The sequence below is a fragment of the Nicotiana attenuata genome, chromosome 7 (assembly GCF_001879085.1).
Source record: "Nicotiana attenuata strain UT chromosome 7, NIATTr2, whole genome shotgun sequence".
In the NCBI taxonomy this organism is placed as follows: Eukaryota; Viridiplantae; Streptophyta; class Magnoliopsida; order Solanales; family Solanaceae; genus Nicotiana; species Nicotiana attenuata.
The window spans coordinates 19518008-19532403 of record NC_031995.1 but is presented as its reverse complement, the minus strand read 5'-3'; the positions used below and the strand labels follow the sequence as shown (position 1 = coordinate 19532403).

The 14396-nt window shown below is 36.3% G+C and overlaps 2 protein-coding genes and 1 pseudogene across 5 annotated transcripts; 2 read left to right on the top strand and 1 right to left on the bottom strand.

Annotated features, from left to right (window-relative positions):
- LOC109228775 lies at positions 327–5604 on the top strand. Its single transcript, XM_019393979.1, has 7 exons — positions 327–527; positions 760–786; positions 1534–1656; positions 1962–2280; positions 3097–3183; positions 3811–4161; positions 4807–5604. Exons 1-7 carry the CDS (start codon positions 481–483, stop codon positions 5365–5367), a joined length of 1515 nt encoding a protein of 504 aa, XP_019249524.1. The 5' UTR covers positions 327–480; the 3' UTR covers positions 5368–5604.
- LOC109228774 lies at positions 6369–8124 on the top strand (annotated as a pseudogene).
- On the bottom strand, positions 6634–14082 carry LOC109228773. Of its 4 annotated transcripts, XR_002068429.1 has the most exons (11): positions 13971–14082; positions 13695–13721; positions 12651–12773; positions 11672–11999; positions 11333–11419; positions 10276–10459; positions 10035–10153; positions 9850–9936; positions 9318–9404; positions 8346–8718; positions 6634–6716 (listed from the first exon to the last, which is right to left on the bottom strand). XR_002068429.1 is itself a non-coding variant. In XM_019393975.1 (10 exons), exons 1-10 carry the CDS (start codon positions 14015–14017, stop codon positions 8401–8403), a joined length of 1407 nt encoding a protein of 468 aa, XP_019249520.1. In that variant the 5' UTR covers positions 14018–14082; the 3' UTR covers positions 8196–8400. The 4 variants fall into 4 exon arrangements, 3 of the variants coding, with proteins under 3 accessions (XP_019249520.1, XP_019249521.1, XP_019249522.1); XM_019393975.1 differs by lacking the exon at positions 6634–6716 and having other exon boundaries at positions 8196–8718; XM_019393977.1 differs by lacking the exon at positions 6634–6716 and having other exon boundaries at positions 8619–8718; positions 9839–9936.

Sequence of the window (14396 nt, the reverse complement as noted above, 5' to 3'; positions counted from 1 at the left end):
GTTCAAAGCTTGGATGTTGAAACTTGAAAGAAGTATAAAAAATTTCTAATAAAGGATGTTCAATATACGTTATATATCACTAAAATCTGATCTTTTAGCTATATATACCGTGTAATTTTTCGATGACCTTTGGCTTTATAGCTTCGCCCCTACTTGGGGGGCTTTTGCAATAAAAAGCCTTTAATGTTTTTGAGAAGTGTAGTTAATGGGAAGATAGAAAGACCGACGGATCAGTTTTGGTATTAGTTTACCAAAACTACCCCTCGTTCGTCTTTTTCCAGTATTTACATCAGTATGGTATTTCTTTTATTACAGGAAACGAAAGACCTATTTTTGGAAACTAACTCTCATCTTTTCCTCTTCAAAAGTCTTCTGAAGTACAGTATCTGTTCCTTTTTCCCACTGATCAACTCAAACAAGCAAGCCGAGTAAATTGCTGCGAAAGGAAAGAGAAAGAAAAAATTAAGAAGATTTTCCCAAATGGGTTTTCTCAGTTTTACGCTTCAGTTGATCGATTTCCTGGCTTGGTAAATTCATTTTCTTTCTCCATTCTTGTTTTTGTTTGGTAAAAAATGGAGTCTTGAGTAGTAGTAGTAAAGAAGAAAAAGAACACAAATTTCGCTAGCAGATTAGTGTTGATTTCTTTTTACCATTATACATATATACTTGCATGATTCAACGTATTCAAGTACGTATTTTGCATGTATGTGATTGTGTATTTATATTTTCTTTTGTTTTCTTGCTGTACCAAATTTGCAGGCCGGTACTTGCTCTGGGCTATCCTATGTAAGTTTGGGAACTCCCTATTTCTCCATACTAATCACTTCCTTTATCCTTTACAAGTCTATTTTACTAGTCCATAGATATATATATATGTAGAGGCGGAGCCATAATTTTCACCGAGGGGTATCAAAATATTAAAACTTAGATACACTTTTAAGGGGAGTCAAAATATAGTAAATATGAATAAAACAGAGAAATTTATCTAGTGATACAGTGTAATTTTTTGGCGAAGGGGTGTCGATTGACACCCCTTGGTTGAATGTGGCTCCGCCACTCTATCTAGTATGTGATCTTACAATTCCATATTCTGATTTAAGCCCCTTTTCTTTACAAATAAACCAACTTTTATTTTCCCAGTGAATCTCTTTTGTTACTGTAAGCATTTTCCTCATACAACATTTTTTAGTAGAAACTTTTTTCTTTATTTGAAACATTTTTCTCCATGCCAAATGCAGTGGCAAGCCAAGAATTTGAACAATGGGATTCAAAAACTGTAAAAATGTTACATCTAAGATTTTATCCAATGTCGAGGGCGGGATTCAATAATTTATATACATACATGAATATATCAAAAGTTTTGTTTTATCCTTTTAGCATAAATTGAGCCCCCTTCACTAACGGTAGTTAAGGCCGTCCCAACATGCACCCTAAGGCAGAACAAAGTTTCAAGTGTTGAATGCTTTATAATTTCCAGCTTTGGTTACATGTGTAGTATTTTTGGTTGTTACCAATTCTTTTGTGGAACTGCAGTTGTGCTTCAATCCGAGCGATTGAGACTGGCTCCAAGTATCACATGAGGAAGCTAGTCACATATTGGACCATCTTTTCCTTTATTTCTCTGTTCGAGCACCTATTAGAGAAACTTATTGAATGGTAATCTGCTGTACTCTTAGCTGGTTATACTGAGAGGGGCAGAAATTTATAACCTTTAGTTTGCGTGTTTTCCTTTCATTCTCCTTTTTAAATCATATGGAAATGGAAACTCTCTGAATTATTGACACTTAATTTAGATTAACTTCCAGTAAGATCATTTGGCAAAAAAATTCTGTTTATTGAAAAAAAATAAGAGCAAACTCAAAGTTGTTAATAGTTTAACTTATGATATCCTCAATTAGTGGCCTCAACTTATGAAACTACTCCTGTTACATATACTGATATCTTTTCATTTACTTTGGCAGGGTTCCTCTGTGGCCTTACATAAAATTAATTACCATGTGTTGGTTGGTAATACCTGAGTTTAATGGCGCATGTTATTTTTATCAACATCTTGTTCATCCATGTTTGCCATTGAAACTGCGCAATGTTATTGCTCAATTTTATGGTTCTTGTTATGTTTACCAATGCTTTGCATATTTGTGCTCGTTTGTCAACCTTCAAACTTTCACTGGCTGGTTTAACAAGCCAATGGAGGATCCATCTCTCAAGAATGAAACATTTCTACAGAGGTATCTTGAGGAAAATGGATCTGATGCTCTGGTGAAACTTATCTCAAACAAGGTATGCCATCTGTTACTTTAGCACGGAGTAGCCAGTTCATTACCAAATTGCCCGCACAGTTGTTTTTATGTACTTTAGCATATGAAAATTCAGACTACTAATCCATTTCAGCTGCCAAAAGATAGATTTCCCACCATTACAGAAGCAAATGTATGATTACATATTCGACTGGTTTTTGTAGCAACTCGAGCTTGCCTATTGTCTATTGATTATTTTTCAACAAGCATTAACTGTGTACTTATCGTGATCTCGTATTTTCAGTCGAAGGATTATATTTGGAATAATCATGCAGCTCCCGGTACTGTATGAAACAGTTTTTAACTTCTTGTGCTGCTGCTATTGGTGTTTTGACTCCATAATGATTTTGGAAGTTGCATTAGCAGTTGTGTGCAAGTTAAATGGTTTGTAAACACACAAACACACACACACACAAACACACACACACACACACACACACACACATATACATACATATATATATATATATATATATATATATATATATATATATATATATATACACACACATATATCATGCACTAATTTTTGAGATTTGAAGCTTCGTTTGAATAGATGTCGTGTACCTTTCAAGTTCCATCCCTTAAACTATTATATGTACATGAGCAATAGATTATTGTAATAAAATTATGCAGCTATCAATTTTCTCAAATAAAGCATCAAAGAGTCTGAATTTTCCTTTTGTTAACAACAGAACTAGTTACTTTCCTATTCTTTTCTAGTGAAAATCTTTCTGTCTATTCACTTGCTTTCATTCCTTAAAATCCCATAAATAACAATCATAGTGCATCTAATCAGACAGAGTGTGAAGGGATTGGTCCTGTTTGGGAGGATATCAAAGTGATGGAGCACATGGCAAAACATGAAGTAGCTGAGCCCAAACAGGTTATATCTTTTAACCCTTGAATTTACTTAGTTACTTTTTTTTTTTTGGAATATTATGTCTTCACAAGTATGCTGACAAGAGAGAGCTTGATCTGAAGCTTACTGTCTCTGTAGGCAAAATATTAGGCTCATTAATCAAGCTAAATGTGAAAGATGGCAATTGATAATGCACAGAGATCAAATGCATTATCATTTAGACAAAGAAGAAACTTTGTATATGCTGAAACAGTCGCACCTTGAAAGTTTTAACTGGTGCACTTTGTCAAATTAATCCTTGTTGAAGCTTGTATTAGATTCGTATGTATTAGTTAGATTCGTATGTATTAGTACGGTCTCGAGCCACTGTTTCTCCTCTAAATATTTGAAGACATTAATAAAGGGGGAGATTTACAACAGCTAGTACTACTTCGCCTCAGTCACAAATAAGTTGGGGTAGGATATTTAGGTGGAATCTAGCTCTGGCAAATTACCTAGAGTCCTTGCAATTTACTAAGGGAGAGACACAATACTCTTCAATTTTTTTTTAACATCAGTACCACATTTTATTCTAGCCTAGTATTTGTTATTCTATAATAAAGCAAAAGCAATAAGTATGCCAGTAATTAAGAGACGCCTGTGGAACTGCAGGTTGAAGATGTGAAGGAAAATCAAATTCATGTTGAGAAGAAAACGATAGGAATGCAGATCGAGGAAATGGTAGTTCCAGCAGATACTGAAGAGATTAAACTTCCAGAGATTACTTCTGTAAAGCAAGTTCAGACAGAGTGGACTTGTGCAGTATGTCAAGTGACAACCACCTCAGAGCATAACTTGAAATCCCATCTTAATGGAAGGAAACATAAGGCAAAGTGTATGGCCAAAAGTGAAGGAAGCTCACCTGTTACAACAAAGTCAAATCAGCTTAATCAGGCGCAAGTAAAACATGCAGCTGCACCACAGTCGGAGCGCAGCACTAATGAAGCAGCTGACCCCAAACAGGTTATTAATTTTTTAACGCTAGAACTTCCTTGGTCTTTCTTGGGATATTAAGTATTGCTCCGGATGCAATTGTTGAGCAAACAATAGATGCAGATACTCCATCTGTTCGGAAAAGAATGATACTATTTCCTTGTTAGTCCGTTCCAAAAAGAATGGGGCAGCCCGGTGCACGAAGCATCCCGTATTTATGCAGGGTCCGAGGAAGGGCCGCACCCAGAGAGGGTGTGATGTAGGCAACCTACCCGGATACAAGCACCAGTGGTTGATTCCAGAGTTTCAAAAAGAATGATACCTTCTATATTTGGAAATAATTTCGATTTAAATTTCCCATTTTACCATCAAATTAACATTCGCCACACAAATGTTATGGCATTGTTGAAGAATACAATTTCGTAAGTCTTATAAACGTTATTGCATATTTAATACCACAAGCTTTAAAAGTCGTACTTTCTTTCTTAAACGTCATGCCTAGTCAAACCTCAGTTTCTGCTATAAACATTTGAAGCCACTAAAAAGTTGAGAGAACTGAAGCTCTATGTTTTTAAACATTAGTACCACCTTTATTCTAGCCTAGCATTTATTTTTCTATGATAAAGCTAAAGTAATCCGTAGCCAGTGATTAAAATATTCCCTGTGGAACTGCAGGTTAAAAGTGTGAAGGAAAATCTAGTTCAGATTGAGAAGAAAACAACAGGTGCGCAGATCAAGGTAACAACGCTTCCAGCAGATAATACCAAAGAGATTAAACTCCGGGAGACTAATTCTTTAAAGAACGTTCAGAAAGAGTGGACATGTGCAGTATGTCAAGTAACAACCAAGTCAGAGCATGACTTGAAGTGCCATCTTCTAGGAAGGAAACATAGGGAAAAGTGTGAAGAGCTGAAAACTTGCAAGAAAAAGGCCAAAACTGAAAGAAATCCATCTTCTGCTTCAAATAAGCCAGACCAGCTTAAGCAGGAGCAAGTAAAACATGCACGCTCAGCACAAATAACACGTAGTACTAATGAAAAGCCAAAAGAAAAGGTCCAACTAGGAGCTACTGGACAATATGAAAAGCAGAAACAAGTGAAGAATGCTGTTGGTGTTACTCATAGTTCTAAGCTGTGGTGTCGTTTTTGTAACGTTCGGTGCCCTGGCGAGATTGATATGGCCGCCCATCTTAAAGGGAGGAAGCACTTGGCAAAACTTCAAGAAACAATGGTTTAGTTTAGGGGATGTACTGTTGAAGCATGCAACTTTGTTCAATTATTAATACTGAAATTTAGTTGCTTAATCAATGGGAAGGGAAAAAAAAGGAAAAGTTTATGTCAAAAGGTGAGATATGAGATATCATTATGTGTATAATCAGTTGGTGGTGTGAGCAATTAGAGCTTCTAACTTCAACTTGGCTTTTTGTTTCTTCATGTAGCAAAAAAATTTGTTCAGAATTGATAAGTTCTCTGATGGAAAAATTTGTTCTCAGATCGACTGTGAAGCCCCAAAAAAGAAAAAGTGATTTTCATCATAAACTTAAAAGGAAACATGTTTAAATTAATCATTGTTGTTTCATTGAGAATGGAGCTGTTAGTGGGATTGGGTTCAGTTGCTAATTTTCTTGAACTGTTAAACTGATCAAAGTCTGCCCTAGTATTTTGTTATGACTTTGGTTTCAATATGGAAAAAGTGTTTGAACTTTCCGTCTGCTGGCCTTTGACTTCCAGCTAAGGAGATGGACTTAGACTTGGCATGTTTTGGCTAAAGAAGAAATTCTCAAACATTCTCAACTATTGCCCAAGTTGTGGAGAGAGTATATCTTTTTCTTTAGAGTATATTGTTTAATGGGGAACCAGAATGCGAGAGAGATTCCAACTTACAAAATATTAGAAGTTCAACGTACACAATATAGTAACAATTATCAACTAAATGTAGGTGCTGCTTAAACAAAATGTACAAGCATATTCCTCAGACTCAGAGAATTTCAAAGCTTTCATTTCCCCTTCAAGAACAGGAATACTTTAATTCTTGAATAGTTTGGAATGTAGAGGGGAGGGGGTTGTTATTTCGATTCAAAGTAGACTGTCGGGACATGCAAACTCTCAATAACTTAATGTACGTAAAAGACTAAAAGTTGACCAAGACTTTAGACTGCTCTCTGGAAAGATATGAAAATGTCTGCCATAGAATATAATTTCAGTTTTCTAACAATCTGATAAAAATATCATCTAGCTATGGTTATTTTTGCCTCTTTATCTGCTCTCAAATACTACCTTGTTTTTCTTCTTGTCATAATTCCCTTTGTGACTTTGCTGTCCTTCAATTTTGATACTTTTAAACCCAACGATCAAAATGTAACATATGAGAGAGAGATGCTTATCCAGCAAATGGTGCAATTCAACTTACAACAGACCTGATCATCGTGATATAAAGCTAGCATCGGTCAAGCCACATATTCCAAGCCCCTGCATCTTTGGGACAAGGCCTCTGGAAATGTCACGGATTTCAGTACTCACTTCTCATTTAGCATCAATTCACAGGGTAGAACAAGATATGGTGATGTCTTGCCTTCTTCCTCGCGCCTGCATGTTCAAGAATTCCTGAGAACACAACCAGAGGTGGCAGTCTTGGCCTTACAAGTAATACTCAACGACTGAATACATCGAGCAATCATTTTGTAGCTGTGGAGTTTGATACGTACAAGAACGTCCAGTATGACCCAAAGGGTGATCATGTAGGTATTGATATCAACTCTATGCAATGTGTTGTTAATGTGACCTGGTTTAGTAGCATTCCGAATGGTAGGAGAACTGATGTATGGATTAGCTATAACTCGACTTCAAAAAATCTTACTGTTGTCTTCACCGGTTCAAAGATAATTTCACTGTCACTGTCCTACAAAGCCTATCTCACAATCTTGATCTGAGAGAATACTTGCCTGAATGGGTCACTTTTGGCTTCACAGGTGGAGCTGGACTTGTTTTGCATTACAAAGTATCTATTCTTGGAACTGTACTTCTTCATTAGAAATTAACGACAACATAATAAATCCAGGAGTAGTCTTACCAAGCCCCAAGCCAGAGCATGCACAGAGTAAAAACAAGTTAGGACTTGTGGTTGGATTGGTTTCTGGTGGTTGTGTTTTGTTTTTTGTATGTGTTTTGATGTTGTCTGCATTTTGGAGAAAGAGGAAGTTGAGAGAAGATGAAGACAATGACATCTTTGATGGATCTATGACTCGTGAATTTGAAAGAAGCACAGGACCAAAGAAGTTCCGTTACAGTGAGTTGGATAGATGTACGAATAACTTTGCGCAGGAAAAAAAGCTCGGGGAGGGTGGATTTGGGGGTGTTTTTAAAGGACATCTCAGGGAATTGAGTTCTCATATTGTTGTTAAGAGGATTTCAAGGGAGTCAAAGCAAGGAATAAAAGAGTATGTCTCAGAAGTGAGGATCATCAGCAGGCTAAGACATAGACATCAGACGACAAATTTGTCCATTGAAAACATATTAATTCTGAACAAATATTTCAAGTTTTTTGAGGGTGCAGACATCATTTACACCAAGTGCCCAGTATATTCCTTTTCAGATATTTAAATTTGGACAAACAAAAATGAGTAATAATTTGATAGAAAATGCAGTTCAAAGAGGGTATTGTGGTTAACATGGCAAAGTTTATGGGATACAAACTGAAATAACACTTAGACTTATTGGATTTTAAACAATCCGCCATCTGTCCTATTTTATGTGATCCACTTTCCTTTTTGCTCTTTCCCGAAAAGAATGATGCATTTCTATATTTAAAAACAATTCAACTTTAAACCTCCCATTTCACTGTTAATGAGATCACACAAACATTTATGACTAGTTTTAGACCACAAGTTTCAAAAGTCTTTCTTTCTTAAACTCCGTGTCCGGTCAAATAGCGTCACATAAAATGGGGCAGAGAAAGTATTAAAGCATCTAAGCCCGACTGAGCTGGTGCGTTGAGGCCTTGAGGGAGGGAAGGGTTGCAGCCAGGGGAGTGAGGAAAATAAGGAAGTGATTTCATCATACTATGAATAAAGTCAATCTAACCATGCGGCAAAATCTCCATAGCTGGTAAAATTAGCAGAACAGACAATTATATAAAACAGAAATGAAGAAACAAAAGGCCTAGCAAAAAATTAGAAACTCTGATGCCAACTGAATATACACAAAATGATATCTCACCTTTTGACACAAACTTTTCCTCTTTTTCCTTCTCAGTGATTAAACAACTAAATGTTCAGTATCGATAATAGAACGAAGCTCCCCCATGTGTGTTTGCCAAATGCCTCCTCCCCTTAAGATGTGCAGCCATATCAATCTCGCCAGAGCACCTAACGTTACAAAAACTACACCATAGCTTAGAATTATGGGTAGCACCACCAGTATTCATCACTTGCTTCGGCTTTTCATCTTGTCCAGTAACTCCTTGTTGGACCTTTTCTTTAAGTTTTTCGTTAGTACCGTCCTTTTCTTGTACAGGAAGCGCCGTTTCATTGACCTGTATACCTGTTATTTTCTTCTCAATCCAAATTAGATTTTCCTTCACGCGTTTAACCTGCAGTCACAAGTACATCTTTAATCACTGGCATATGGATTGTTTTTGATTATTACACAAAAACAAGTATCACGATAGAATAAATGTGGTACTGATATTTGAAAAACTTAAGAGCTTCAGTTCTCCCCCTTTTTAGTGGCTTAAAATGTTCTCAGGAGAAACAAAGGCTCGAGAACATACTAAGACAAATGAATCTAGTGCAAGCTTACAAAACGCATTAATTTTACAAAGTGCACCAGTTATGTTTCAGGTTGCTCAGTGATTCTTTTAGCACATACAAAGTTTCTTCTTGGTCTAAATGATAATGCACGTGGTATCAGCATCATTATCAATTGCCATCTTGCACATTCAGCTTATCTGATGAGCCTTATTTTTCGCCGTCATATATATTTAAGCTTCATCGTGCACTCTTCCTAACTTGGCCACTAATTGTATCACTAACACCTGATTGTGGGAACATCAAGCTCTCCTTTTGTCATCGATCACACTTAACAGCTTGCTTAATGTTTTCATCTATGGTTTTCTGTCCAGGATGATAACTTGTCGACACGTAATATTCCATAAAATAACCAAGGAAATTTTAAGGTTAAAATTATGACCTGTTTGGGCTCATCTGCTTCATGTTTTGCCATCCATTCCATAGCTTTGATATCTTCACTAACAGGACCACCCACTTCGCACACTGTCTGTTTAGGGGTACTATGATTGTTATACGGAATTTTAAGGAATGATAGAATGTGAAAAGATGAAATGATTTTCACTAGAAAAGAAAAAGGGTAAGAATGGGTCTCGTTGTTAATTAAGGAAAATTCATAATTTTTAGTGCTTTATTTGAGAAAACTAATAGATGCATAATGTAACCAATTCCTCGTGTATAAACAATGGTTTATAGGTTGGAAGGTACGCCACATCTATGCATAGGAAGCATTCATAAGTTTGCTGGAAATAAGCAAATCTCACAAGCTAGTGCATGATATCATTATAATATGCAAAACATTCAATTAGTACTAAACTGCTAATGTAATTTTCAGATTCATTAGCATGAAGGAAAAAACGCCAAAAAAGCAGCAGCATAAGAAGTAAACGAATGTTTCATACAGTATAGGGAGTAAGGTACAACAGCTGAGGCACCTGGCTGGGGGTGAGCATTCCTGCTTTAGGACTAGTGTCAGTAGTCTTGATCTCTTCAGCATGATGATTCAAACTATGATCCTTGGACTGCAAATAGGAGATCATGATATGTACATGGATAATGAGTGTCGGAAAGAATCAATTTGAGAACTGGCTACTCCTTGATCAAGTAACATCTGATATACCTTCTCTGCAATAAGTTTCTCTGGAGCATCAGATTCATTCTTTTCAAGGTAACTTTCCGCCACAGCTGTAGAACTCAATGGTTTTTGAAGTTTGACCGAGTAATCCCTCCCGTTAAGATCTGCAGCCATACAAATTTCGCCAGGGCACCACATGTTACAAGTACCACACCACAGCTTAGAATTATGATCGGAAACATCACCATATTCTTCAGTTGCTTCGGTTTTTCTTGCTGACAAATACCTGATAGGTGGACTTTTTCTTTCAAGTCTTCATTAGTACAGTGCTCTGATTGTGCTGAAGGTGCATGTTTTGCTTGCTCCTGCTTAAGCTGATTTGATTGCGTTGTTGGAACTGCTGTTTCCTTGACCTGTTTTCCTGTCGTTTTCTTCTCAATCCAAATTAGATTTTCCCTCACGCTTTTAACCTGAAGTTACACAAGGGACATTCTAATCACTGGCATACCATTTACTTTTGATTGATCATCACTAAACAGCTTGCTTAATGTTTTCATCTTATTAATTGCAACCAGAATAATATGTGTGAACCCATAATTCTCTAAAAATTAACCAAGGAAATTCAAGGGGGTTAAAAACTTGCTTCATTTTTTGCCATGTCTTTCATCGTTTTCATATCTTCCCAAACAGGACTAGCCCCTTCACGCACTATCTGTTTTTTGTTTTTTGTTTTTTCTTTTTTTTTTTTGCATAACGTAAAGGAAATTTCATCTGAAATCAGTACCAAGAAGGTAGTAACTAGTAAGAACTACAAAACAAGGAAAATTTCAATTCTCCACTACGTTCCATGCTATCCAAACCAAAATTTGTGTCATGCCCTCTAGCATATGAACCTTACACCAACAGTATAATTTTAATAAACATCTATTTCTCACAACCCTCTATTTTGGGGCACTATGATTGTTATTTACGAGATTTTAAGGACTTTGAACAGATGAAATGATTTTCACTACAAAATCTATTGTCAGCGAAGGAAAATTCACTCTTTGATGCAATTTTTGAGAAAACTGATAGCTGCATAATGTAACACGTAACCTATTGCTCATGTACATTCAATAGTTTATGACTTGGAAGGGACACTGCATCTATGCAATCGAAGCAGAATTCATGAATTTGATGGAAATAAGCTTCAAAAATTAGTGCATGGCACCATTCAACCCGTACAGAACTGCTAACGCAACTTTATAACTCATTATGGAGTGACAACGCCAGTAAAGCAGCACCACAAGAAGTTAAAAAGTGTTTCATACAGTACTGGGAGGTTAGGACAACAGCTGAAGCACCTGGTTGGGTGTAAGCATTCCTGCTTCATCACTAGCATCAGTAGTTTTTATCTCTTCCGCATGATGATTCAATCTATAATCCTTGGACTGCAAATAGGAAATCATGATAAGTACACTGAAAATGCTTGCTAAAACAATTCAGTGTCAAGCCAAAGTTGCTATAAACTTCAGTGGGGTATGTTTACGTTTGCTTCTGAAATGGTGGGAATCTAACTTTTGGCGACTGAAAAAGATTAACAGTTTTACTTCTCATATAACTAGCTGATGTACATCAAAACAAGTGTGCATCCAATTTTGTATTGAACTGGCTACTCCGTGCTGAAGTAACATCTGACGTACCTTGTTTGCAATAAGTTTCACCAGAGCATCAGATCCATTTTCTTCAAGATACCTCTCTGCCACAGCCAGAAATATTTCATTCTTGAGAGATAAATCCTCCATTGGCTTGTTAAACCAGTCAGTGACAATTTGAAGGTTGACAGACAAGCACGAATATAGAAGGCGTTGGTAAACATAACAAGCACCATACAACTGAGTGATAACGCCATCCAGTTTCACCAGCAAACATGGATGAATAAGATTTTGATAAAAATAACACGCTCCGTTGAACTGAGGTATTACCAACCAACATATGGTACTTAATTTTATATATGGCCACAGAGGAATCCTGCCAAAGTAAATGGAAAGACATAAGTATATGCAACAGGAGTAGTTACTCGTGTTCAACCATGTATATAGTACAAATTTCTCGAAATGCTTCAAGAAACGCTCCAGCTCTTGAAATCCTCAACTCAACAAGGGAATTTAAGAAACACAAACAAGATTAGACATCACTACCAATATAAATGAGCAACCGAAATAAGTGTATTATAAAATTTGAGCTTCACCTGAAAGTAAAAGTTTCTGTTCACAATTTAGTTCAATGAGTCAATATGAGGGTATGGATACATAAACAAAACGTAATTACCCGAGGAGGGTACAAGCACAAGAATTTGCATATGAAGCATATACTTATCCGTTTGTGTTTAGTATCAAGTAGATAAATGCCTACGAAGTGAGACCACTAATTGAGAATATCATAAATTAGTTAACCATTAATGTCATAGACTTTGCTCTTATTTTTCTTCAAAGACACAGGAAAAAATTGTCAATGATCTTACTGGAAGTTAATCTAACAATAATAAGTGTCAATATTGCCAGGAGTTCCTATTTTCATACAATTTAAAAAGGGTCAGAAAATGAACACTTGTACAATAAATGCTACAAATTTCTTCCCCTTTTAATATAGCCAGCTAAAAGTACACCACATTCTCATTACCATTCGATAAGTTTCTCAAATGCGAGCTCGAACAGAGAAATAAAGGAAAAGATGGTCCAATATGTAACTAGCTTCCTCATGTGATACTCGGAGCCAGTCTCTATCGCTCGGATTGAAGCACATCTGCAGTTCCAACAAAAATTGGTGAATATTACCAGCAACAGAAGAGAAAAATAATACACCAAGTAACTAAATTTGGACAATCGAACCATTCAATACTTGAAATTCTGAAATGACTTAGGGTGCATTTGGCGTGGAGAAAAAAACATGGCAAATGTTTTCCAAAAATAATTATTGTAAGGAAAAGGCTACCTGAAAAAAATTATATTCTCTGGGAAAGCATTTACTAGATTATTTATTTTGCCGGGTGTAGAAGTGGGTGACATGCTGGAGGATATAACATGCAAGTTACTGGTCCGAACCCAGTAGCTTTGGCTCAGACCCTGTATGTGTTAAAAATTCTACTAAATAAGTACAAATAATTAATTTTGAAACCAGTAAATCAAATGGGCTGTTGGTAGAATTTCAAACTCGAACCCACAAAGTTCGAATCCTAGATTCGCCTCTAGTGACATATGGTAGTATAAGTCAACATTTGGGATATTTTTGAAGAAAAAAGGCATCCATCCATATATGGCATTGTAAGATCACATACTATGTGCCAACACCCTAGGGTGTGTATAACCCGGTGGTCAATGGAGTGGGAGGAGAACTATGAAATTTTAGGTTCAAATCTTAGAAAGGGACAAAAAAACCCTAAGGTAATTTCATCGCATCTGTCTAAGCCTTGGTGGCCATTGTTACCCAATACCTGTGCTGGTGGGAGATAGCACTGTATGCACTAAGCTCTCGCTATGCGCGGGGTCCGGGGAAGGGACGGACCATAAGGGTCTATTTACATTTCTGCAAGAGGCTATTTCCACGGCTTGAACCCGTGACCTCCTGGGCTCCCCTTCTATGTGCCACCACAATGTGCATACTTAAATGGCATTGTAAAGAATAAATTAAAGTGAGTAAGGAATAATGGGAAGTTCCAGGACTTACAGAGGATATCCCAGAGCAAGCACAGGCCTGCAAATTTGGTACAACATGAAAACAAAGAAAGCATAAATACACAATCACATACATGCAAAATAAGTACTTGAATACTTAGAATCATGCAACTATGTATAACTGGTAAAAACAATAATCGGCCCTAATCTGCAAAGCTAAAATCTTGTTCGTTTTTGCCGCCTTCTTTACTACCTTCACAAGATTTTTCATGCCCAAGTATCCCTTTTTACCAAACAGCACTATAATGGAGAAAGTAAACGAACTTACCAAGTTAGGAAATCGATTATTAGAAGCGCAAACCCGAGAAAACTCATTCTGGAAATTTTTCTTCTCAGCTGGAGTTGCTGAGTTTCTATGATCAGTGTGAAGAGGAAAAGCAGTAAACAGTTTTCGAAATAGGTCTTTTCTTATGCAGTAATAACAGAAATACCCTAATAATGGTAACTTTGGAAAATTAATAAAATTGACCGTTCTTTAATCCCGTTAAATCAGATTTGTGCCCTAACAGTGTGTAGATTTTTACAGCCACTAGACTAAATTTTTTTACACCAAAAATAGAATAATCATATATTGTATTAAGTTAAATTATAGTATTAAGTAAAACTTAGCGTATCTATCTATATTATATATATATATATATATATATATATATATATATATATATATATATATATATATATATATATATATATT

Bases quoted from the DNA above. Each gene is read 5' to 3' on its own strand.
- LOC109228775 (XM_019393979.1), top strand. From the start codon at position 481: ATGGGTTTTCTCAGTTTTACGCTTCAGTTGATCGATTTCCTGGCTTG. The intron at 787-1,533 runs GTAAGTTTGGGA...GTGGAACTGCAG, and splicing joins CTTGCTCTGGGCTATCCTAT to TTGTGCTTCAATCCGAGCGA. The intron at 4,162-4,806 runs GTTATTAATTTT...GTGGAACTGCAG, and splicing joins AAGCAGCTGACCCCAAACAG to GTTAAAAGTGTGAAGGAAAA.
- LOC109228773 (XM_019393975.1), bottom strand. From the start codon at position 14,017: ATGAGTTTTCTCGGGTTTGCGCTTCTAATAATCGATTTCCTAACTTG. The intron at 12,774-13,694 runs GTAAGTCCTGGA...TTGGAACTGCAG, and splicing joins CTTGCTCTGGGATATCCTCT to ATGTGCTTCAATCCGAGCGA. The intron at 11,420-11,671 runs GTACGTCAGATG...TCCTATTTGCAG, and splicing joins TGAAACTTATTGCAAACAAG to TCCAAGGATTATAGATTGAA.